The 26,636-nt window shown below is 47.6% G+C and overlaps 1 protein-coding gene across 1 annotated transcript in view; it reads right to left on the bottom strand.

Annotated features, from left to right (window-relative positions):
* The window catches only part of FAM3B (FAM3 metabolism regulating signaling molecule B), a 117,788-nt gene extending 99,319 nt beyond the window's left edge, over nt 1-18,469 (bottom strand). The window contains exon 1 of the mRNA XM_068266367.1: nt 18,384-18,469. Coding sequence (XP_068122468.1) covers nt 18,384-18,411 — 28 coding nt within the window. The 5' untranslated portion in view covers nt 18,412-18,469. The remainder of the gene's footprint in view (nt 1-18,383) is intronic.
* Between the last annotated feature and the right edge of the window lie 8,167 nt (nt 18,470-26,636).

The raw sequence follows: 26,636 nt of genomic DNA, 5'->3' as shown, positions 1-26,636 counted from the left end.
AGGCAGGCGTTAGGCTGTCGGGAGACATGCGGAAGCCGGAGAAGCAGGCGGAATCCCTCCGTTCGGTGTTCTCTCTGCAGCTGCTTGGGAGGTCTGTCCCATTCACTGCAACGGATTCTGCACGCTTCTCGCCACATCAGAGGTAGCGGTAATACCCGTCCGCTTACCGCTACCTCTAATTTTTATGAATTGACCACTTGTTACTTTTGCTGTGATAATCACCGCGCAAGGCGGTGATTTATCACTTTGCTCGCGAATGTCGGCTTTTCATGCGGAAAAGCCTTTATGAATACAGATCTTGCTGTGTGGTCGGTAAAGTGTGCCGTTTTCTGCATTCCCGCATGCGGGAATGCTTTATGAATCGAGGCCATTGAATGCTAAATTGCAGGCCTAAAGTGCTTTCAAACATCTTGCATGTGTATACATCAATCAGGGAGTGTAATTAGAGTACTGCTTCACACTGACACCAAACTCACTGTGTAGCGCACCGCAAACAGCTGTTTGCGTAGTGACGGCCACGTTGGACTGGTGCGCAACATGGCCAGAGTGCAGGCCGTGGCAGTTTTCCAGCCCTTATGGTCGCCGGGCTGTGGTAGCTCAATGATAGAACAACAGTGACTGTCAAGCTGATCAAATTTGGTCTGTCCACAATGAAGCAACGACCTTATTATCTTCTTGTATGTAGGTAGGCATAGGTAGGAGGCCCAGTATAGGTAGGTAGGCATAGGTAGGTGTCCCAGTAGTTAGCTAGGCATAGGTAGGAGACCCAGTATAGGTAGGTAGGCATAGGTAGGTGCCCCAGTAGTTAGCTAGGCATAGGTAGGAGACCCAGTATAGGTAGGTAGGCATAGGTAGGTGCCTCAGTAGTTAGCTAGGAGACCCAGTATAGGTAGGTAGGAGACCCAGTATAGGTAGGTAGGCATAGGTAGGAGTCCCAGTATAGGTAGGTGGGTGCCTCAGTAGTTAGCTAGGCATAGGTAGGAGACCCAGTATAGGTAAGGTAGGCATAGGTAGGTGCCCCAGTAGTTAGCTAGGCATAGGTAGGAGACCCAGTATAGGTAGATAGGTAGGCATAGGTAGGAGTTCCAGTATAGGTAGGTATAGGTAGGTATAGGTAGGTGCCTCAGTAGTTAGCTAGGCATAGGTAGGAGACCCAGTATAGGTAGGTAGGAGACCCAGTATAGGTAGGTAGGCATAGGTAGGAGACCCAGTATAGGTAGGTAGGCATAGGTAGGTGCCTCAATAGTTAGCTAGGCATAGGTAGGAGACCCAGTATAGGTAGGTAGGCATAGGTAGGTGTCCCAGTAGTTAGCTAGGCATAGGTAGGTGTCCCAGTATAGGTAGGTAGGTGCCTCAGTAGTTAGCTAGGCATAGGTAGGAGACCCAGTATAGGTATATAAGCATAGGTAGGTGTCCCAGTATAGGTAGGTAGGTGCCTCAGTAGTTAGCTAGGCATAGGTAGGAGACCCAGTATAGGTAAGGTAGGCATAGGTAGGTGCCCCAGTAGTTAGCTAGGCATAGGTAGGAGACCCAGTATAGGTAGATAGGTAGGCATAGGTAGGAGTTCCAGTATAGGTAGGTATAGGTAGGTGCCTCAGTAGTTAGCTAGGCATAGGTAGGAGACCCAGTATAGGTAGGTAGGCATAGGTAGGTGCCCCAGTAGTTAGCTAGGCATAGGTAGGAGTTCCAGTATAGGTAGGTGCCTCAGTAGTTAGCTAGGCATAGGTAGGAGACCCAGTATAGGTAGGTAAGCATAGGTAGGAGTCCGAGTATAGGTAGGTAGGTGTCCCCGTATAGGCAAGTAGGTGCCCCAGTAGTTAGGTAGGCATAGGTAGGTGTCCCAGTATAGATAGTTAGGCAGGGCCTGGCTGGCACAGTAATAACAATTACCAAGGTCCAGCTGCAACAGATAGGGCTGTATAATGTCAGTGTCAGTGAGCAACACACACACAAAAAAACACATCAGGAAAACATTAGCTCTCAAAAGAGCTGTTGAGGGGTGCTATTTTAGCAATACCAATAAGCCAGGAGCAAGCCAAGAACCTAACTAATCTTTCCCTAGGAGAAAAAAAATCTGCAGCAGCTCTCCCTAGTCTGTCTATTTGCAGCAGGCCCACGAGTGAGTGTCATGGCCAGCGAGCCTGCCTTATATAAGGGGGCCTCCAGGGCTTAGTGTAGCGTGAATGGCTACAATGTGCCTGCTGACTGTGATGCAGAGGGTCAAAGTTGACCCTCATAGAGCATTATGGGGCGAATCGAACTTCCGCAAAAGTTCGCCTGCTCCAGGCGAACGCGAACCACCAAAGTTCGCCTGGAACCGTTCGCGACATCTCTACAGGGAAGCAGCACTGGAACGAGTGGACCGTGAAAGCTCTATAGGACCCAGAGCCTTCCCTCTCGTAGTTTTTAACACAAGTTCCCATTAGCTTTAAAGAGGAACTCCAGTGAACATTTTAGTGTTGGCAGGTGATGTAGCTGCTGCATAGTTTTTGGCAGTTGGAAACAGCTGTAACAGCTATTTTCCTCAATGCAACAAGGTTCACAGACAGGAAATTGCCCCCAAAAAGGGTACGTACTTTTCTTGTGGGGAGGGGTTTCACCACAATATCAGTCATACAGCGCCCCCTGATGGTCTGTTTGTGAAAAGGAATAGATTTCTCATGTAAAAGGGGATATCAGCTACTGATTGGGATAAAGTTAAATTTTTGGTCTGAGTTTCTCTTTAAAAGGGAACCTGAATTGAGTAAAATTAATATAAAGACATGACGTAGCTGCAAATTAAATAAAACAAACATTTACATTTGAGGGGACAGCACTGGGGGTTCCATCGCGTGTGTCTCTCGCCCCGATATCTCACCCAGTTACCACCTAACACCTGATCGACCACACCTGCTTGAGATTTCCCAGCATGTCCGATCGATGCGTTCAACAATTTGCAGCGGCACTGATTTGCATTCTACTGGATAATTATTAAATCAGACTGTCAATCATTCCCTTGGCGTTTACTATAACAAGATTGTACTGTAGCAAGTAAAGAACTACAGTATGTACTTTGTACTATATAATTATGAACATATAATGTACAAAAATTATAAATAACGTGCATATAAAACATTTAAATGACATCAACAATTTTATAAATGTTTTATAGATAAGTGTATAGTCATGTGACGGCGGATGGGAACGCATCGTGGGAGGCGCCGAGGGACGGAACGTCTCATGGGTAAGTTTAACCCGCACAGGTGATGTAATTAGCAGGATAAAATCCGAACAACACCTATTCGCATTTCATCTGAAGTCGGTATTTGAGCATGCCTGGTTATGAGGGTTTTGGTAAAGAAAGTTTATGGTACAGGGTACCCAATTAAGTTATGAATACAGTTACTGAAATGCCAGCTCCAGAATACCCCTACAAATCATGTTCCTTTGGAACCAAAATTTGAAATTAACTCAATTTTGCGATCATGGCTACAGCTGCCAACAAAATACAAAATGGGTGTGTCTTTTACCGCAGGCAATTATTTTGGAGTTGCAATGCTTCCTGCTTTGTGCAGGCCAATACCCATGCAGGAAGAGAGGAGGAGTAAGGGCCAGTTCACACTTGAGATTATGCAGAATGGAAACAGTAGGTGCATCCATGGGGCAGATGCGTACCGTCCATTCTGCATCCACATGCAACAAATACACCTGACCGTTTCATGTCCGCATCGCCGTTCACCTGTCCCGCCACAGAGGTATGGGGCTCTCCATAGGCTGCAGCAGGCCAATTCTGCCTAGCAACAGGGAGAATTTTTATTGGTCAGGATAAACCAGTGAGAATTCTACCTGTTGCTGAGTATTCCCATTGGCTTTTTGCAGCCTAGTGGAGATCTGCCGGCCACCCGGCTGTTTAGAAGGGACCGAGCAGTGACGATGTGCGGCGAGACAAATGAGTATGACGTCAAGACGGCAAAGCAGGCGAAACTGGTGACGTGGATGTGAAGACTAGTCTAGTAGGCTTTCGTTGGACACAATTTCCCAGGCGGGAAAATTTGTGAAGCTGGGACTCTGCATTCCGCAGCACACAAATCCATGTAGGATCCGGGTTTTCTAACAAGTGGAAACGGATACTATATTCAACATAGGATCCGCTGTTTAAGCAAGTGTGAACCGGCCCTTAAAAGTGGTCCTGAGCCGAAGCTCAGGATTAAAAACACATACTTACGTCAAAGAAAACCGGAGGTGGCGATAGCTAAAGATTTGATACTTACCTGGTGCTTCCTCCAGCCCCATAAGCATGTTGGAGTCCCTCGCCGTCTTCCTGCGGTCTGCTGTCTCTGGTACACTTTACAAGAGGAAAGCCTCAGGATACTATTGAGGCTTCCCTCACTACTCCATGGTCCCCGTTGCTGAGAACAGCCCCTCTCCACTTCAGGGTGTCACAGCTCCTCTTCCTATAGCGTGGCCATGCAGTAGCACTGAGCCTTGTCACTAATCTTTCGGGGGGGGGGGGAGGGGGGGGGACTGAGTAGCAAGGGTATCCTCCATAGGATCCTGAGGCTTCCCTCTCTTTAGGTAAATATCTAATGTCGTACCCAAGCTTTGGCTCAGGTATTATTTCATTTAAAATATACTAAAAAAAATTAAAAAAAATTAAAAAAAAATTAAGGATTTTCCTTGTCCAAAGCTTGTCCTCTATTATTATTTAGTACTTAGCGCCAACATCTTATGCAGAGTTGTACAGAGTATATTGTCTTGTCACTAACTGTCCCTTAGAGGGGCTCACAATCTAATCCCTACCAGTCTTATGTCTAAGTAGGTATCGTGTAGTGTAGTGTAGTTTATGTATCATAGTCTATGGCCAATTTAGGTGGAAGCCAATTAACTTATTTGTATGTTTTTGGGAGGAAACCAGAGTGCCCAGAGGAAACCCACACAGACATGGGGATAAAATACAAACTCCTTCCACATGTTGACCTGGCTGGGATTCAAACCAGGAACCCGGCAAGAGTGCTAACCACTATGCCACCGTGCTGCCCACAGAAGTCGGACAGCGTGTCTCTGCAGGGCTAGAATTTTAATTACTAGGAGAGTACATATACATGGCTTTACTCTTTACCTGTCTGACGTCTTCTTCGGTCCGTCCCTCGGCGCCTCCCACGATGCGTTCCACGCAACGGTCACGTGAGTACAAACACAAACACTGTTTGTAGTCACGTGATGCGCGTGGACCGCATCGTGGGAGGCGCAAAGAGACAACCAAAGACGTCAGACAGGTAAGCTGGACCCCCCCCCCCCCAGGTTTACTGGGTGAAATCCGGATGGGGGGGGGGGGGGGAAGAAAACACTACACCAAGCGCTTATTCAAGCATTTTGCGATTTCCCTATACCTGCCATTATAGGAAAATTGCCCCAGAAACGGTACAGGCAGCGCTTTGGTGTGCGGATCATAAATCGTACCACTCAGGTGTAAACGCTCTCATAGGGAATCATTGCACAAGTGCTTTTAGGGCAATTTTCAAAGTCGCCAGCGCTTAAAAAATCCTGAAAGCGCCCTAGGTGTGAACAAGCCCTAAATGTGACCTAAACCTCCTTAGCGGTATGGACGAGCTCAGCTCGTCCATTACCGCCGGAGGGCGCCGCTCAGTCCCAGCTGGGCCGATTTTCTCAATTTTTCTTTCAAACACGCAGCAAGCACTTTGCCGCCCCCTAGGCTTTAATGGGCACTGGGCGCGGAGCACCCTGTGCAGGGCGCGCGTAAAGTTTTACATGCATAAAGTTTTGTGCGCGAAAAGCTCGTTTAGACGTGCTAAGGCGGTTTTCACAAGCGTGCTAAATTAGCACCGTTTTGTGAATCAAGCCCTAGGGAGGAGCAGGCCACTTACAATCAATATAATTACACCACTTAGTTTTGTTCAATAAACGTTAAATATTAACAATTTGGTCTGCAACTTCGACTATGTTGTAGATGTTGGCCCCATATGTGACTGAGTCACCCCTGCTCTACACATATTCGACAATACTGTTGAACACGGTCGTTTTACACGGACTTGAGTGTGACCCCTTCCTGAACCTTACCGAAGTGAGATGTTGCATGCCTTTTTTCACTCTGAAGTAAAACACGATTCAGGGCTGGTGCACACCGAGCGGCTTTTTGGGCGTTTTCAGATCCGCTTGCGGCTGCGGATCTGCTTGGTCAATGTATCTCAATGGGGTGGTGCACACCAGAGCGGGGGGCGTTTTGCAGAAACGAAAAATGCCTGGGTGAGGCATTTTTTGGATTGCGGGTGCGTTTCTGCCTCAATGTTAAGTATAGGAAAAACGCAAACCGCTCTGAAAAACGGCACTTCAGAGCGGTTTTGCAGGCGTTTTTGTTACAGAAGCTGTTCAGTAACAGCTTTACTGTAACAATATATGAAATCTACTATACTGAAAACCGCAGCAGCAATCCGCAAAACGCTAGCAAAACGCCTCATAAAAATAAAAAAAAGCGTTTAAAAATCTGCTAGCATTTTGCGGATCTGCTAGCGGGTTTTGGTGTGCACCAGCCCTCAAAGTAGATTGCTCCAAGCCCAGATAGGTTTACATCATGCATAATACTGTATGTAACATGAAAATATAAGCCAAGAAATATGCTCATTATGTGTTTTGCAAAAAAGATTTTTACTTCAGCAGTAGATGAAACTTTCCTCATTATTTCAAACAGACGATCAATTTGGGGATGCGTAGACTACCTTTCTCAATGTATCTGAACAGTGGAGTGGTTACACGTGCTCTACCTCTGCTCGTATTAGTGGATAGCCAGCCCTCTAGATCAGTGGTCCTCAAACTAAGGCCCGCGGGCCGAATGTGGCCCCCTAAGGCTTTCTTACCGGCCCCCACACAGAAAATGTATTGCTTATAAATGCAGTCAGCTACATCTTTAAATATTGGTGGTCCACATATGGAATAGCAGTGCAGCACCCCCCATCCACATGGAAGCCAGAAAGCAGAAATTTTGCTGGTTTCCAATCAAATTCCACATCAGGTGACACTGCTGTCCAATTGGCTTGCAGATTGTCACCTAGGTATGCTTCACTCTCTGGTCCGCAAAGACGTCTACATCATTTTATGTTTACTCCGGCCCACCAGCGGTCTGAAGTATGTTGACCCGGCCCTCAACCCAAAATGTTTGGGGACCCCTGCTCTAGATGATGGCACCTCCACTCCAACGCAAGTAGCCTGCAAACATTGCGTGGTCCTCACTGTGGACGCTATGAATCACTTCTTCAGTAGGGAATCAACTCAACAAACACGAGTAAATCAAGAGGGAACAATGCAAACAATGGAAGCTATAATGTCACAATACTCTTCATATACACAGATCTAGAATTTAAAGTGTTCCTTATTAAGTGTGGATGTCTGGAAATTTAAGGGCCCGTTCCCACTAGGGACGTTTTCCGCCTTTTTTCAAGCGCAGGCGATTTTCAAAATCGCCCACAAAATGCTTGTGCAATGATTCCCTATGAGAGAGTTCACAACTGAGCGGTTCGTTTGCGATCCGCTCAGCAAAGCGCTGCCTGTACCTTTTTTGAGGAGTTTTTGCTATAATGGAAGGTATATGAAAAACGCAAAAAGCTCACAAATCGATTTGTGCAGCGATTGTGTTTGTGTTTTTAAAAATAAAATACATTGTATTCTTTTCCGGGACAAAGAGTTCACTTTCTGACTTGCATCAGGTAGTGAATTACAAAACCGCTCTGAAAAAGCGCTTAGAAAAGCGCTTTTTACAAAAACAGCTCGCAGTGGAGCTCCAGGAGGGAAAGAAAATGAAAAAAAAAAAAAAAAGCACGCAAGGTGTGAATGGGGCCTAAGAGGCATATCCACTATAAAATGCAAAAGGGAGAACTGAGTGATATGGAGGCTGCCATATTTCCTTTTAAGCAATACCAGTTGCCTGGCAGCCCTACTGATCGTCTGTCTCTAAAGGCTCGTTCCCACTATCACGAATCCGCATGCGTCCAATGCATGCGGATTCGCACATGTAATGCAAGTGGATGGGCCTGTTTCCACTGCAGCGTTGTTGAGGTGCGTTTTTTTCAGCGGTAAAAAAACGCACAAAAGAGCCAACGAATTCGCCTGCGAGTGGAATGCATGCGAATCGCCGCTAATGTATTTAATAGTAAAAACGCATGCGTTTGTTACATGCGTTTTTACCCGCGATTTCGCACCTTTTTCAATTTTATTTTGCCCTGGCAGTGTCATGGTTAATTTCGCATGGCACCCTGCCATGCGAAATCGCGGGTAAAAACGCATGTGGAAACGCATCCGCATGCGTTTTTACAAGCGTCGGAATGCCGGCGAAATCGCGTCGCAACAGTGGAAACAAGCCCTTATACTTTCAGCCATAGACCCTGAACAAGCATGCAGCAGATCAGGTGTTTGACATTGTCAGATTTGACAAGATTAGCTGCATGCTTCTTTAATGCTAGGTACACGCCATACACATTTTTTTGGCATATTTACCCAATTATTTCCAATATGAACTATCTGAATTTCAAACAATTTTTCGATTTTCCGATTGTTAATCCTTTTTTTTATCAATTTTCTTTCAATCCTGTGAAAATTGATCAAAAAAACGATTAACGATTGGAAAAATGAAATCAAAATTCAGTTCAGACATGTTGGAAATAATCGATCTGGCAGGTAAATCTGCCAGAAATTGTATGGTGTGTACCTAGCATAAGCCCTTTTTTCCACGGACTGGTAACTGCTCACTGCTGCCTGGTAACTGCTTGCTGAGCACACAGTTCAACAGTCCATGGAAAAGAGGCCTTAGACGAGGTATGGTCAATGAGATGCAAATAATTTTGAGTTGATGCATAATTATGCAAATTTTGTATGCAAATGTATGCAGCTTGAACATGAACCAATCAAATCCTGATGAGGTAAAATTTTATCAATCCATTTTCAAGCAGCATACAAAATTTGCATAATCCTGTATCAACTCTATTTGCAATTTGTTGACCATCCCTATTTCAGACACTACTGCAGCCAAATAGTTCAACAGGTCTTCCAGGCAACTGGTTTTGTTTAAAAAGGAGATAAATATGGCAGCCTCCATATTCTTATTTCAGTTTTCCTTTAAGAGCTATCTTCTGGGACACAGTGGCCCCTGTAGGCAGGGCTGTGGAGTCAGTTATTTCATAAACTGAGGTGTCGGAGTCGAAGTTGGAGTCGGGTGATTTGTGTACCGATTCCATAGTCCTGCTATGGAGGATTCAGAACAATTTTTGGGTACCTGGAGTCGGTGGAATCATAATCTGAGGAGTCAGAGTTGGAGTCGGGTAATTTTTGTACTGACTCCACAGAGCCCTGCTTGTAGGCAGAGGAGGCCACAACTGCAGTGTAGCAGAGAGATTGCAGCTCCAGCACAAATGGGAGCAGTTATCACAGATTATACATCTTAACATGTGAAAGGTTAAAATGCTTAAAATAGAATTCTAGTAACAAAAGGAGAAAACATGTTCACAGTGGCCAATACGTCAGGTTCCCTGTGACAGCAGGAATGCAACTGATCCGGAAAGCGGCACCACAGGTTATGCTCGGGTTGCATCAGGTACAGTAAAGTATGCAGTGTGGGCTTGAGCCCACTGCTGTGTTTTTAAAAATGCAAGCTTTTTTTTAAGCATTTTTAAAATGCGTTTAAGGCCTTTAAACGAGTTTTGATGCACGAAAATGCATTAAAACGCATTTCAAAAACGCTTGAAAAATGCATGCGTTTTTAAAAGTGCAGCAGTAGGCTCAGACCTTCAATGAAGAGTATGTTTCACTTTTAGGGCCCATTCACACCGGAACGTTTTGCCGGCGATTTTGGCAAAATGCTCAAGCGCTAGCGCTTGTGAAAATGCTAGTGCTATAATACCCTATGGGCCCGTTCTCACTTGGGCAATTTGCATTAATCGTCGGCGATTAACACAAATCGCCAAACGTGTAGCCTGCACCATTTGTAGGCGATTTCCCGGCAATCGTGTTTCAGTGCTATAGAAGCGCAGAAGAAGGAAGGAAGAGGCCGGCACCATCTGTAAATATTTTTCTGCTCTTTTATTGCATTAACACCCCTGGCGGTATGAAACATTCCGCCAGGGGGCAGCGCAGCAGTTTTTTTTTTTTTTTTTTTTTTTTTTAAATCATGTAGCGAGCCCAGGGCTCAGCGGCATCCCCCCAGCCCCGCCGATCGCCTCCGGCGATAAGGAAATCCCGTTCAAAGAACGGGATTTCCTGGAGGGCTTCCCCCGTCGCCATGGCGACGGGGCGGGATGACATCACCGACGTCGGGACGTCATTGGGAGTCCCGAACCACCCCTCGGCACTGCCTGGCACTAATTGGCCAGGCAGCGCACGAGGTCTGGGGGGGGGGGGGTGGGCCGCGCGCCGCATCAGATAGCGGCGATCGGGCGGGGGCCGGCGGCGATCAGAGTGCTGGCGCAGCTAGCAAAGTGCTAGCTGCGTCCAGCAAAAAAAAAATTATGAAAATCGGCCCAGCAGGGCCTGAGCGGCACCCTCCGGCGGCTTACCCAGTGTCCAGCACGGGGTTACCGCTAAGGAGGTTAAAGCATTCCAACAGGTAAGGCAACATTTCAAGGCTGCATACCTCTTTATCAAGCTTTGCTGGAAGTCAATTACATAAACAATTGCACATAGGTATTTATACTGAGCATGGTTAACAACAGCCAATAGAATTCAAACCTGTTATCACCAATCATAATAGCCCTAAGCTGTCGGCCCTGATGGGGAACTAACATGCTTCTGTTGTGATAGGACACAAAGTTCTAGGACCTACCACCTACAATGCCCCTCTTGGCTTAGCAAGCAACGGCCTCCTGGGTCCGCCTATCATCACAGTGACTCCATCTCCCCGCCCTAGGCGGACCTGATAGGAATCCTGTGTGATGTCAGGCCATGGGTGGTGCCAAAGCACCGTCCCAGCGTGTCTCGGTGGATACTATGGAGACGCGAGCGGCTAGAAGTCGCTGGCGTCACCAGGTGGATTATGGGAGGCCGGAGCAGCGAGCCAATCGGCACGCTCCTGCACGGGTGCGATGTTAACGTCACACCATAACATAAGCAGTAGTGCGGCCAATACGGCGCACTCTTCCCACATGGCTAATTTGCATTTATAAACAATGGCATTACTCTCATAGTATAGACTACATAAGAACTGCTGTTAAAGGGTAACCTCAGCCTAAACAAACACTGTTATTAAGTTACATTAGTTATGTTAATTAGAATAGATAGGTAATATAATCTTTTACCCACCCAGTTTTAAAAGAACAGGCAAATGTTTGTGATTCATGGGGGCTGCCATCTGTCATGGGGCAGCCATCTTTTTGGTTGAAAGGATGTGACAGGGAGCATGAGACACAGTTCCAACTGTCCTGTGTCCTGATAACCCCTCCCAGCTGCGCACACTAGGCTTCAAATGTCAAATTCAAAATGTAAAAAAAAAAAAAAAAAAAAAAAAAAATATTGCACCAAAACAGCAGAATGAGAACAACATCAGAAATCCCATCATGCTTTGCACAGCATCAGGGGAAAACTGCCCGGGCAGTTCTCTTCTGTGCAGCTAAAAATGAGGCTTGTATAAGAGAAACAAAGTTCTGATGCTGTGAAACTGTTAAAGACACACCAAGCCTTTTCAGTGCTGCTGAGTCGATTTTTAGTCCGGAGGTTCACTTTAATAAGGGAAAAGCAGGGGGGGGGGGGGGGGGAGGGGAGGTAACAGAGGAGTACAAGGGGGGAAAAAAAAAAACCCACATTAACTAATGTCAAAAACAGAACATTCCCAAGGCATCCAAAAATGGTCTTAAGTCCTAGGCTGTTGGGACTTTCCACTCGAAAGAATATCACGAGTGAACAACAACCTTTAGGGCCCTTTTCCACTAGCAATCGCTAGCGTTCACGCTAAACGCTAGCGATTGCTAAATCGCAAGTGCAGGAAACTTCCCGGCGATTGCGTTCACGATTTTTCTATGCAATGCACTGCATAGCAAAATCGCGGCAAAGATCGCTCCACGGTGCGATCGCGTTTGAGTCAAAAACGAATCGCGGTAGTGGAAATTACCTACCGCGATTCCTATGTTAAAAAGCAAACCGTAGTGATTTCAAAATCACTAGCGGTTTGTGATTTTGCGATTCAGCATCGCAATCGCCACTAGTGGAAAAGGGCCCTGAAAGGGATACTGTGGGGGGGGGGGGGGGGGGGGGGGGGTCGGGGGAAAATGAGTTGAACTTACCCGGGGCTTCTAACGGTCCCCCGCAGACATCCTGTGCCCACACAGCCACTCACTGATGCTCCGGCCCCGCCTCCGGTTCATTTCTAGAATTTCAGACTTTGAAGTCTGAAAACCACTGTGCCTGCATTGCTGTGTCCTTGTTCCCGCTGATGTCACCAGGAGCGTACTGCGCAGACACAGACCTTACTAGGCCTGCATAGTACGCTTCTGGTGACATCAGCGGGATTGAGGACACGGCAATGCAGGCGCAGTGGTTTTCAGACTTTAAAGTCTGAAATTCCAGAAGTGAATGGGAGGCGGGGCCGGAGCATTGGGGAGTGGCTGCGTGGGCACAGGATGTCTGTGGGGGACCATTAAAAGCCCTGGGTAAGTTCAACTCATTTTCCCCCGACCCCCTACAGTATCCCTTTAAGGCCCGGTGCACAGCAAAAACCGCAAGCAGATCCGCAAAATGCTAGCGTTTTTAGCTGCGTTCTTTCTTCTTATTTTGAAGCGTTTTGCGGTTTTGTGCTGCGATTTTTGGTACAGCAGATTACAGATATTGTTACAGTAAAGCTGTTGCTGAACAGCTTCTGTAACAAAAACACCTGGAAACCGCTCTGATGTAGCATTTTTCAGAGCGGTTTGCGTTTTTCCAATACTTTACAATGAGGCAGAGACGCCTCCGCAATCCAAAATCTGCAGCAGCCCAGGAGTATGCGTTTCTGCAAAATGCTGCCGAACCGCTCTGGTGTGCACTAGAGTTGGGCGAACAGTTCGGCTGTGTTAGCCGAACTGTTCGGCTGCCCAAGCTGTCATTTATCTGTGGCTCTTACTACTTCCGGGTCGCAATGACCCGGAGTAGTACGTCTGCGCTGGCCCGGCGGAGCGCGTCCTAGATCGCGCTCCCGTTGCCGGGCACTCTCTGCGCATGTGTGTGACGTCATGAGGACGCGCTCCGCCGGGCCAGCGCAGACGTACTACAGACGTACCACAGATAAATGACAGCTTGAGCAGCCGAACAGTTCGGCTGCAGTTCGGCTAACACAGCCGAACTGTTCGCCCAACTCTAGTGTGCACTAGGCCTAAAAGAACTTTCAGAGAATCTGCTTATCATGATCAAACTAGCGGATAAAGGCGGGGTGGTGGTAATGGATACAATCATGTATCGGGGAGAGGTCATGAGACAGCTCTCTGATACATCCACCTATCAGAAATTAGATGGGGATGGCTAAATGAAATCCAGAAACGCATAGCTGAAGTGATATCTGTTGCAGTACAGGCCAAAGTTATTGATGAGAAGTTAGCGAAATTTCTTATACAGGAACATCCAATCCCCCCTGTATTATAGATCTGCCCTAAAATTCACAAGCAGCTGGACAATCCCCCCGGCCACCCTATAGTGGCAGGGGTGGAATCTGTGTTTTCTCCGGTGGACCCAGGCGGGGGGGAAAGCAGGCATGTACTTTGAGCTGTTTCACATGTGAAACATTTTGAAAAAAAAAAGTCTAAACCACCAAAAGCGGTGTGCTACCGACCCCTTATTTTTTTGGGTAGCAGTAGGGTAAATGGTATCATCCTGATTTAAAACTTATTTTTTTTACTAAACATATCTCAGGGCTATAGTCCACTAGAACGCTTTTAGCCCCACCTCAGAATCGCTGGCAATTTCAAAAGCGCTACGCTAATAAAAGTAAAAAAGGAGGCGAGCCCACAGGAGCGATTGCAATTAGGGAAATCAAAAAAATCGGGGGTCATGCAGCCTTTTGGAGCTATTGCGCTCCAATACAAAAAAGATAAATATTGCGAAGCAATTCTGCAACGCTTTTACTACCTGAGCAAAAAAATGAATTAGAAAATCGCAGTCGCTTTAGAAACACAAGCATTGAAAAAGATTGCATCAATAATTGCTAGAAATCGTTCAGAGGCCTGGAACCCACTACAATCACTGGCGTTTTTAATTGGCGTTTTGTAAGCGATTTCATGAGCGTTTTCTGGCGATTTTGGTAGCGATTTTAAAAAGTGTAAGCTTTTTGCCAGCGATTGTGATAGCGATTTGTGATTAATGATTTTAATTCTGATTGGTCATTTCAATTTTTCTTTTTTTCCAGTTTCCAGTCAGTTAAAATTGCACACAAGTCGTTATGTGTAGCGATTCATGAGCTATTTGTCAGCGCTTCAATACTTTACATTGAAGCGCAAACACTCCCAAAATGCTGCATGTCCTGCGATTGCAATTTTGCTAAATCGCAATCGCTGCTGTGGAATTTGTTACATTTACATTGGCAGGTTTTTTAGGAAAATCGCTAGCGATTTAAAAGGGCTCTAGTGGGGTTCAGGCCTAAAATTTCTGTACAAAAACTTAGTGATAGCAATTAGCATTCTGTAGCGAGAGGCCAGCCTTATGGTGTGTACACACTTGAAAGATAAATGAAAAATCTTAAAGAGAACCCGAGGTGGGTTTGAAGATTATTATCTGCATACAGAGGCTGGATCTGCCTATACAGCCCAGCCTCTGTTGCTATCCCAAACCCCCCTAAGGTCCCCCTGCACTCTGCAATCCCTCATAAATCACAGCCACGCTGTTGACAAACAGCTTGTCAGAGCTGGCTGTGTTTATCTCTATAGTGTCAGTCTGCTGCTCTCCCCGCCTCCTGTAGAACTCCAGTCCCCGCCTGCATCCTTTCCCTCCCTGCTGATTGGAGGGAAGGGACGGGGGCAGGGACCGGAGCTATGCAGGAGGCGGGGGAGCAGCTGAGACTGACACTACAGATGTAAACACAGCCTCACAGCACGGCTGTGATTTATGAGGGATTGCAGAGTGCAGGGGACCTTAGTGGGGTTTGGGATAGCAACAGAGGCTGGGCTGTATAGGCAGATCCAGCCTCTGTATGCAGATAACATTCTTTAAACACACTCTCGGGTTCTCTTTAAGCCCAATCTACACGATACGATTACGATTCTATTTATGACCCGATTAAATCTGACATGTCCGATCAGGATTCGATTAAATTTGATTCGATTTGCCATTGCAAAATAATGGCAAATCAAATTGAATTGAATCCCGATCGGACATGTTGGATTTAATCGGATCGTAAATAGAATCGTAATCGAATCGCACAAAGAATAGTATCATGTAGATGGGGCTTTAGACCAATTTTACCACCTTCCATGTAGTATAAGAGCATACTCTACACAGTCTATTCTATTGAGCTGAACTCCCCATCAGATAAAAGTCTTTGCAAGATGCTGCACACATGCAAAAGATCAGCAGCTGCAAAAGATCAGCAGCTGCAAAAGATCAGCAGCTGCAAAAGATCAGCAGCTGCAAAAGATCAGCAGCTGCAAAAGATCAGCAGCTGCAAAATGCATTCATAGTCTATGATATCTGCAGAACCTCATACACACCTTGTTTAACAGACATTCATCTGCAGATCTGAAAATCGATCCTGGTAGATTTGATCTGCAGATGAATGTCTGTTAAACAAGGTGTGTATGAGGATCCCCGTCCCAGCCGGTACAGATGCCAACCTTGTGAGCTCACGTGCAAGTGATTGACAGTGGGGCTCACGCAGGCGCAGTAGGCGACGACCTCGGGAGGTTGGCATCTGCACTGCTGGGGACCCCGGGCCAGTGGCTGGGAGCGGAGATGCGTCGAGGGACATATCGGCTGCAAGGGGCTGGAGGAAGCCCCGGGTAAGTAGATCTGAGGTGCTAGCTTAAAATGACCAATGATACCTTTAAGTACCAGACACCACACAGGACGGTAACAGTAAATTCGGGCGCCTGAGGCAAGTGGACAAATCGGGCGCCGCCATTCACTCCCATAATAAATATCGTTTAATGGGCGCCCGACAGGAAAAAAGGGCGCCGGAGAAAAATAACGTTTTATAAGCGGCGCCCGGAGACTTTTACTGTTTTATAACTGCTTCTCATGATTACACATTATTTTATGATTTATAATTTTTTAAACATTATTTTTAAACGAAAAACAGTACAATCTTTTTTAAAACATTATTTTTAAACGAAAAACAGCACAATATTTTTTTCACACGTTATTAATGCTTATCACAGGGGGGTCTTAGGTTTAGGCACCACCAGGAGGGTCTTAGGTTTAGGCACCACCAGGGGGGTCTTAGGTTTAGGCACCACCAGGGGGGTCTTAGGTTTAGGCACCAACAGGGGGGTCTTAGGTTTAGGCACCAACAGGGGGGTCTTAGGTTTAGGCACCAACAGGGGGGTCTTAGGTTTAGGCATCAACAGGGGGGTCTTAGGTTTAGGCATCAACAGGGGGGTCTTAGGTTTAGGCATCAACAGGGGGGTCTTAGGTTTAGGCATCAACAGGGGGGTCTTAGGTTTAGGCATCAACAGGGGGGTCTTAGGTTTAGGCACCACCAGGGGAGTCTTAGGTTTAGGCACCACCAGGGGAGTCTTAGGTTTAGGCACCATCAGGGGAGTCTTAGGTTTAGGCACCACCAGGGGGGGTCTTAGGTTTAGGCACCAACACGGGGGTCTAGGGGTTAGGGGTAGGTACAGGGAGGGTTACTTACTATTTTTTTTTAAACGTTATTATACGTTTCACTTTTTAAACGGAAGATTAACGTTTTCACAATTGCCAATTTCATGCACATTATTTAATGATTTATAACTTTATAAAACATTATTTTTAAACGAAATATAGTACATTATATTTTTAAACGTTATCCATGTTTATCGTTTAAAACCCGGCGCCCTTTTTTCCCAGCGCCCCTTTTTAACGTACGCACACAGGACACCAGCTGAGGTCTTGCAAAGTCCATGCTTAAGGAAAGGTTTACAGTGAGATGTTGCGTTGTAATGCGACGTTAAAGTCGCAATGCAAAAATTACACACAAAAAAAAGTCACATCACATTAACGTCGCATACAGTAGATCTAGCGAAGCATACGGGCAATGAAAAGTATGCTTCCCTGTAGCTATTAAAGTGTGCGTTTAGAGGTAACACATTGCAGCAGTGCATTTCCATAACGCAACGCTAACGTCATACTGTGAACGCCGCATAGCCTTAACATTGCAGTGTGGTAACCAGCATTATAGGACTTTATAACACAGGACAATAGCCTCCCACCGTGAACCTAACCTTACAGTTAGAGCTGCAGTAGTAAGTCTAATCAACGTTCAGAGTGCATCTGTTGCAATGTGATCCAACTGACTACAGTATTCCAGAGCAGTGCATTACCAGTGGCAGCGAAGGGTGCTAGTCTAGTTTTGGAGACCCAACAGGAAACCTCATAGGGAAATTCCGTTAACGTGATTAAGTGGACAGCACCCTCTCGAATGTCTACGTCCACACTATTCAGCCAATCACAACGCTTCATGCTGTAACTGAAGAACTGTTGCCTATGAGTTTTCCTGCTGGGTCTCCTAAACTTGAGGGCACTACCTGCATGGAGTTTGTATGTCTCCCTGTGTCTGTGTGGGTTCTCTCCTGGCACTCAGATTTCCTCCCACATCCCAAAACATCCAGATAGGTTGATAAGCTACCTCCTAAAAATTGTCCCTAGACTACTTTAGACACATGACTATACTTGAGACTAGATTGTGAGCTCCTTTGAGAGACAGTTAGTGATGGGACTATACTGTAAAGCACAGCAGAAGATATCAGCACTATATAAACACCAAATAATAATAATAATAATAATAATAATAATTACATTGTCAAATCACATTTTAAAACACCAGCACTCAGTGTAAAATAGCACTCTTTGCAAAGCAGCCATATAATTTATCAAATTAATTAGAACGGTGGCAGGTGGTTCTTCAGATGCTGTCATCATCCTCTACATGGAAGGGGGGGGATTGATTATCATCCAACTTTGGTAAAGGGATACATGCTGTAATTATAAAGAGGCTATTCCATGCTCCCATACACCTGTATAAGATCGGAGTGCAGCTGCTGTGTCTGATCACATTGATCTGCTAGGAGAGAACCTGCATTAGCAGGCATAGTAAGTCCAGCTTCCTTAGTGCTAAAGACAGAGATGTGTTCACATGAATGATACATACAATGCACACACATCACAGCTTCCCCCAGACACACACTGTGTCACCCAGCCAGGAAGACATCACACACAAGCACAGCAGTATATAAAACATAGGAAGGCTGACTTACTGGAGGAGAGGAACCTGTAGTTGACCATGGCTGGAGCTGGCAGCGCAGCAGACTAGGAAGCAGTCTCGTACTGCGCATGCTCAGACTCTGACTCTCCCCCACGCCCTGGACTGACAGGTCTGATCACTTGTTGGGTGCTGCTGATGATAGGGCAGGTGTCACCTCTCCCCTCCCCCCTACCGGGTCACAGGGCTGCCAGACTGCCGTCCTCACTCTCACATCTCCCGCTATTGGATTTATTAGACGTAATTTCTGCAGAGCTGTTATAAATAAACAGGATATTATTATATGTGAAAGTGAAAGTACTGTATCTGGGCATTTCCTGCAGTTGAATGAACCTGGATAGAATATACTATACTTGTTTTTCTGACCATTGGTAATTATTGTTCTATGTGGCCAGAAGTGCTGCCTTATGGGAGTGACTTTTATTTGCAAATGACTGCAGCTTGAACAATACCAGTTGCCTGGCAGCCCTTTTGAGCTATTTGGCTGCAGTAGTGTCTGAATAACACCAGAAAAAAGCATGTAGCTAATCTTGTCAGTTCTGACAATATTGTCAGAAACAGCTGATCTGCTGCATGCTTGTTTCGGGTATATGGCTAATAAGTATTAGAGGCAGAGGAACAGCAGGACAGCCAGGCAACTGGTATTGCTCAAAGGATTTCTTTTGCATCCTAAAAATAAAACAAGCTGACACTTACCTGGGGCTTCTATCGACCCCCTGCAGCAGTAATGTCCCACGCCGTCCTCCTCCGATCACCCGTTCCCTGCCGCCGGTCCTGGTGTAATCACGCAAGTGATTACACTGCGGCTGCGCAGTCGAGGCCGCCCACGGGCTCGCCCCCGCACGCGTCATCGGGAGCTTACTGCGCAGTAAAAGAAAACTTCGTACTGTGCTGCGCAGCAAGCTCCCGATGACTTGATCATTATTCGTCTGTTTCGATGAATATCAAACCGGGACCGGCGGTGGGGAACAGGTGATCGGAGGACATTACAGCTGCAGGGGGCCAATAGAAGCCCCAGGTAAGTGTCAGCTTGTTTGATTTTTAGAATACCACAGAACCCCTTTAAAGAGAACCCGAGGCGGTTATTTGAAATCTTAAGAGATCACAGAGGCATGTCCTGTGCATAATGACATGCCTCTGGGTCTCGCTATTGCCACCTCTTGTCCCCCCACCTGTAAAAAGCGCCCAGCTAGCTACAGTCTCCTTACCGCTAGCCGTCTATTTACCTTCTGTAAGTCATTCAGTGCACGCTCCCCCGCCTCTGACCCCGCCGTTGCCCGCCTGCGTGAGCTTCCTCCAATCAGAAGCTAAGCCGTGGCCCAGGAAGTACCTCCCAGGAGGCGGGCAGCAGCGGGAAAGCGCACATCGAATGACATATAGAAGGTAAATAGATGGCTAGCGACAAGGAGACTGTCGCTAGTCAGGCACTTTTTACAGGGGGCACAGGAGACCCCAGGGGGACTAGAGGCGTCAATAGCGAGACCCAGAGGCATGGCAATATGCACAGGACATGCCTCCATATACCGTATTTGCCGCAGTATAAGATGCATTTTTCTCCCCCAAAAATGGGGAGAAAAAGTTCCTGCGTCTTATACGGCAAATGTAGGGAATCCCCGACTTATGAACGCCCGCCGATATGAACCGCCACGACATCAGAGACTCCCTGCATTGTACCTTGCATGTCTCTCACTCCCCTGTGTAGCTTGCTCTGCCCCCCGTGTGTATGTAGGAGAAGCGGCAGCATATCTCACCTCATCAATGGCTCCAGTGGGAAACCCAGACCTCTCATCTCCTGCGCAGCTCCCCTAGTGATGGCTTCTGCTGATTGCGTCATCAGCAGAAGCCGTCACTCGGGCGAGCCATGCAGGAGACAAGAGGTCTGTGTTCCACACTAGAGCCATTTATGAGGTGAGGTACGCTGCTGCTTCTCCTACATACACGGGAGGGGGAGGGGGGGACACAAGGGCAGAGCAGGCTACAATGGGGAGCAAGAGACATACCGAGAGGGGCACAGGAGGCAAAACAGGGGACAGAGGAGGCATAACAGGGACATAGAAGGCAAAACGGGGACAGAGGAGGCCACACTGGGGACAGTATGGACCACACTTGAGACAGAAGGGGACAAACTGGGGACAGAAGGGGACACAGGAGGACTCAATAATTGGGGGAGAACATGTACAAGACGCTCCTGGACTATGGAAGCACCAGGCTTAGAATATATATATTTTTTGCCCACTAAACCTGGGTGTGTCTTATATTCCGGAGCGTCTTATACAGCAGCAAATATGGTAAATCCCACCTTTGGTTTACTTTAACCACCCTGGCGTTCTATTAAGATCGCCAGGGCGGATGCGGGAGGGGTTTTTTTTAATAAAAAAAAAAAACTATTTCATGCAGCCAACTGAAAGTTGGCTGCATGAAAGCCCACTAGAGGGAGCTCCGGAGGCGTTCTTCTGATCGCCTCCGGCGGCCAGAAGTAACACGGAAGGCCGCAATTAGCGGCCTTCCGTGTTTCGCTTACCTCGTCGCCATGGCGACGAGCGGAGTGACGTCATGGACGTCAGCCGACGTCCTGACGTCAGCCGCCTCCGATCCAGCCCTTAGCGCTGGCCGGAACTTTTTGTTCCGGCTACGCTGGGCTCAGGCGACTGGGGGGGGGCCCTCTTTCGCCGCTGCACGCGGCGGATCGCCGCGCTGCGGCGGCGATCAGGTAGCACATGCGGCTGGCAAAGTGCCGGCTGCGTGTGCTGCTTTTTATTTGATGAAAATCGGCCTAGCAGGGCCTGAGCGGCAGCCTCCGGCGGTGATGGACGAGCTGAGCTCGTCCATACCGCCCGGCTGGTTAAAGCAGGGGCGTAGCAATAGGGGTTGCAGAGGTTGCGACCGCATCAGGGCCCTTGGGCCCCAAGGGGCCCTCCCTCAACTGCAGTATTAGCTTCCTATTGGTCCTGTGCTCATAATAATCACTTCTATAGATGCTTTGAATGATAATAATCATTAACAAACTGCTCCCCATCCCCTTCTTGCACTTCTGACTCTGTAGTTGCCATTGGCAGGTTTTGGTGTGCCAAATCAATTGTTATGTATAGAGTGCTTGGGGGGCCCCATTGTAAAACTTGCATCGGGGCCCACAGCTCCAAAGCTACGCCACTGCTTTAAAGCCTGGTTGTAATGATCAGTGATGTATCTGATAAACAGAACGAGCTCTAACAGCACAATAGTCAGTACTTTATTAATCTCCTGGGCGATACAATAATATCGCCAGGAGGCGGCGCAGCACTTTTTAAATTTTTTTTATTGTTTTTAAATCATGTAGCTAGCCTAGCGCTAGCTACATTATAGCCGCTGTGCAGCGGCATCCCCCCCACCCCCTCCGATCGCCTCCGGCGATCAAAGCAAACAGGAAATCCCGTTCAGAACGGGATTTCCTGTTTGGCTTCCCCCGTCGCCATGGCGACGATCGGGATGACGTCAACGACGTTGTGACATCAGAGGGAGTCCCGATCCACCCCTCAGCGCTGCCTGGCACTGATTGGCCAGGCTGCGCACAGGGTCTGGGGGGGGCATGGCACGGCGGGTAGCGGCGAATCAGCGTGGAGCGGCAGCGATCGGTATATACACGCAGTTAGCAAAGTGATAGCTGTGTGCAACAACAACAAAAATATGCAAATCAGCCCACCAGGGCCTGAGAAATCCTCTGCGGCGTTTACCCCGAGCTCAGCTCGGGATTTTCGCCCAGAGGGTTAAGTGTGATCACACGTTATTTGGTGCTTAGTAATATTCCGGAATATGTGCAAGTGATAGACCTTAGTGACAGGGGCTACCTATCACTAACAGAGAGCGAGGTCGTACAGGCAATGTCGTTAACAGATCGATCAGTATAGGTACAAAGTCGAGAGGCAATATCAGAGTCAGTATTCAGGCAGTAGTCGGTAACAGATCAGATTGGCAGCAGTACAGAATCGTGAGACAGGATCAAGGTAAGTATTCAGGCAGAAGTCGGCAACAGATCAGATTGGCAGAAGTACAGAAGCAGAGAGTAGTTAGAAGAACAGGCAAAAGGTCAAACACAAGATATTCAATAACAGTAATAATATATTGTCCTGAGCTAAGTGTGAATCCCCGGGGTCCTGCCGGATCAAGCACACACGGATCTGACCACTTAAGGACCAGGGGATTTTGCACTGATCGGTGCTGCGTGGGCTCTACAGCCCGCAGCACCGATCAGGAATGTGGCAGGGCGATCAGACTTCCCCCCTTTTTTCCCCACTAGGGGGATGTCCTGCAGGGGGGGTCTGATCGCCGCCGGCTACTACTGATTTGCGGGGGGGGGGGGGGGCTCCTCAAAGCCCCCCTCCGCAGCGTTTTCCGGGCTCCCCGGCTTTCCCTCCCTCTACCTTCTTTTCTGAGCGGCACAGGACGGAGTTCCGTCATGTGCCTGATAGGATAGGCTTCTGCCTATCAGATGACGGCGATCCCCGGCCAATCAGAGGCCGGGGATCGCCGATCTACGTCACGTGTGATGTAAACAGCGGGGATTTCTTCCCCGGATGTTTACATTATGCGTGCGAGCCGCGATCGGCGGCTCGCACTCTGTTCACGGAGGCAGTCTCCGTGAACTAGCATGGAAAGGCCGCTCCATGCTATACCACTAACGACCCGCCGACGCCTATCGGCGTTAGGCGGTCGTTAAGTGGTTAAGGTCTGAGAGCTTTCACTGCGAAGTTTCAGCATCAACACACAAAGAGCCAATGACCCGCACATCCTTAAATACAAAGAGACCGTAGGGAGGCCCGGAGACACCGCAGCAGTGACTTCAGACGCGGAAGCGGCGGACGCGCCACCATCCGCACGGAAGGTAATTCCACCATCCCTGACACTACCCCCCCCCCCCCCCCCCCGGGGCGTGGACTCTGGACATGCCCAGAATGGTTTCTCGGGATTTAACTAATGAAATTGTTGTTTTAATTCCTCAGCATGAAGACGCCTGGCAGGAACCCATGATCTCTCCTCAGGACCATAACCCTTCCAGTGGACCAGATATTGTACAGAATTCCGCACCCTACGAGAATCCAGAATCTCCTCAATTTCAAACTCTCGTTCCCCATCAATCACTACAGGGGGGGGGGGGGGTTCCCGAGTGCTGAGACAGAACAGCCCCCAACCCCAATCTCGGAGGCATCCACCTCCACGATGAAAGGAGGATAGGGGCAGAACAGAACAGTGCCTTCAACTGTAAAAGGGTGCACAGGCCTCCTCGGACCAGTGGCAAACATCAGCCCCTTTGTCAGATTGGTGAGAGGGGCGACCACCGAGGAGAAGCCTTTGATAAATTTCCTGTAATAGTTTGTGAAACCCAAGAACCTTTGGAGTGCCTTCAAACCCACAGGTTGAGGCCACTCCAAAACAGCAGAGACTTTTTTGGGATCCATAGACAGTCCAGTGTTGGAGATCATATACCCTAAAAAAGGGACCTCAGAGACTTCAAATGAACATTTCTCAATTTTTGCATATAAACAATTTTGCCTCAATTTATTCAGAACAAACTTTACGTGCTCTCTGTGTAACTGAAGATTTTTTGAAAAAATCAAAATGTTGTCTAAATAAACAACAACAAACCGGCCTAGTACTTCTCTGAAAATCTCGTTTACTAACTCCTGAAAAACTGCAGGAGCATTACACAACCCGAAGGGCATCACTAAATATTCATAATGCCCGTCGGGTGTGTTGAAGGCCGTTTTCCACTCGTCCCCCTGTCTAATACGAATCAAGTTGTAAGCCCCTCTCAGGTCTAGTTTGGAGAACAGTTGGGCTCCAGCTACTTGTGAAAAAAGATCTTCAATTAACCGTAGAGGGTAATAGTTGTGAACAACATGATGGTCAGTGATGCTCAAGTCCGGATCCGAAAGATACCCGGATAGTTGCTATCCGGATATCTCCCAGTAAACCTGGGCGGGTCTCAATCTTACCTGTGTGACATCTTCTTTGGTCCGTCTCTTGGCGCCTGCCACGATGCGCTCCACGCGCGTCACGTGATTACAAACATGTGAGAAAACGCGGAAAAGCCGCCGCAAGTACTCAAAGGAGGGCGGCTGATTCCGCGTTCAACATGGCAGCTGGCGCGCATAGACCTGCAGTCACTGGCTTGACGGAGCGCGGAGAAACCGCCACATGCCCAGAGAACAGGGAGGCGGATTCCGCGTCCGATGCGGCGGTTTGCACGCATAGGCCTACTTCTGTCAGTACTGCTGAATGCGGAGAAAACACTGCATGCTTGGACAGCGGTGTGGCGGATTCCGCATCCATAACAGCAGAGGCAGTACAACACATGTCTGGTGTGGCTGGGACTGATAGTCCACACAGGTTCAAAAGGACGCGCGCGCGCGCAGAGAGGCAGAGCATTTATGACAGCCAGAGAGGTGTCAGCTGACAATTCTTTCAGTTTCCATTGGTCCAGCACTTAGGGGAGGCGCTTGAGAGCGCTGGTGTATATATACTGGGTGCTGGTCATTTCTCTGGTGTCTGGCGTTGCGATCACTACGTGGTAGCACTCAGACCTTGTCAGTATCTGTGTTATTATCTAGACAGTTTCCAAGGTGTTGATGACCAAGGAACTCACACCTTAGTCTAGGAATTCTGTTATTATCTGTGTTATTATCTAGACAGTTTCCTAGGTGTTGATGATCAAGCAACTCACACCTTAGTCTAGGAATTGTTGATTATTTGTTATGACCTTCTGCTTTCCTGACCATTCTTCTGATCTCTGATTTTGTACCTTTGTCATTCTGATACTCTGTTGCCAAAACTCGGCTAGTTTCTGGATTCTGCATCTGCCTCCTGTCTCTGTACTTTATCTGTCCGTGTGTTAACGACCTGGCTTGCCCGACCTCGAGAACTATCTCTCCTGTTAGGAGATAGTTCGCAGATCTGTCAGTGACACTTCCCCACTGGTGTCACTCACGTTCTGTCCTTCCCACTCTCTGTCTGACTCCTCCCCGTGGAGAGTCCAGACTACGGAAGGAACTAGTTGCTGAGCAGTATTCCTATCTGCTCTGGCACCTGTCCTCCAGGTGCGGTTCTCTAAGTATTACTGTTTGCACCTAAACACTCTCATTACTCAGGTGTCCAGAGGTTAGAGATATATCTGATTATCGGTGATACTGCAGATCATCTATAATCAGGTATATATCTGCATTCTCGGTGATACTGCAGATCACCGGTAATCAGACCCTCTCTGTGTTACACCGATCGTTACAGAACGCCAGACCCAACCCAAATGGATGCACTGTATAGCCATGTTGAAGTCCTGACCACCGCGGTAAACCAACTTTCCGCGGCAGTTTTGAACCAACAGACCCTGACATGTCAGATATTTGGGTCTATTCAGGAACTTCAGTCAGCTATGAACTCAGTGCGATCTCCTCTAGTTACGGACATCCGTATGCCTGTACCTGAAAAATTTTCCGGTCACAGATCTGACTTCCGAAATTTCAGGAGTAGAGTGTTATCATACTTTGAGTTGAGACCTAATGTTTCAGGAACCATGGCCCAAAGGGTTACATTTATTAAGACTTTGTTATCAGGTGATTCTCAGACCTGGGCGTACAGTCTGCCCGACGGAGACTTAGCCTTAACATCCGTGGAGGAATTTTTTAAAGCCATGGCTATAATTTATGACGATCCAGACATTGCCGCGACTTCTGAGTGGAAGCTCAAGATGTTACATCAAGGAGAGAGGCCGGTTGAACAGTATGCTGCTGAATTTAGGAGGTGGTCAGTATCAGTCAGGTGGGACACCTTTGCCCTTTTAGATTGTTTCTTATCAGGGTTGTCAGATGAGGTCTCCGATCTTATGCTAAGTCAGCCTGAGCCCAAATCTATCGATGAGGCCATTTCATCAGCCATCAGGATAGATCGCCGGCTGCGCTATCAGAGACAGACCATGTGAAAATAATGTCCCACGCTGCGCCCCCTGTGACTCCACCTCCTCCCGATTTACCTCCACCTGAACCAATGCAGATTGGTCGGTCAGAATGTTCTCAGGTGGAGCGGAAACGCTACTACCCAGATGAGAAACGGTTGCTCCTTCCTTGTACGATTGCATGGGAGGATAAATCTGAAGTCACTGAGGCCTTTGTTGACTCGGGCTCAGTGGCTAATTTTATGGATTACGAATTTGCTATGAAATTGGGTATTCCGCTCACCCCGGTAAAACCACCCATCTAGGTGACGGCAGTGGATGATTCCC

Source organism: Hyperolius riggenbachi, chromosome 2, assembly GCF_040937935.1.
Source record: "Hyperolius riggenbachi isolate aHypRig1 chromosome 2, aHypRig1.pri, whole genome shotgun sequence".
Taxonomy (NCBI): Eukaryota; Metazoa; Chordata; class Amphibia; order Anura; family Hyperoliidae; genus Hyperolius; species Hyperolius riggenbachi.
The sequence above is the reverse complement of the archived record's forward strand: the minus strand, read 5'-3'. Positions and strand labels throughout refer to the sequence as shown.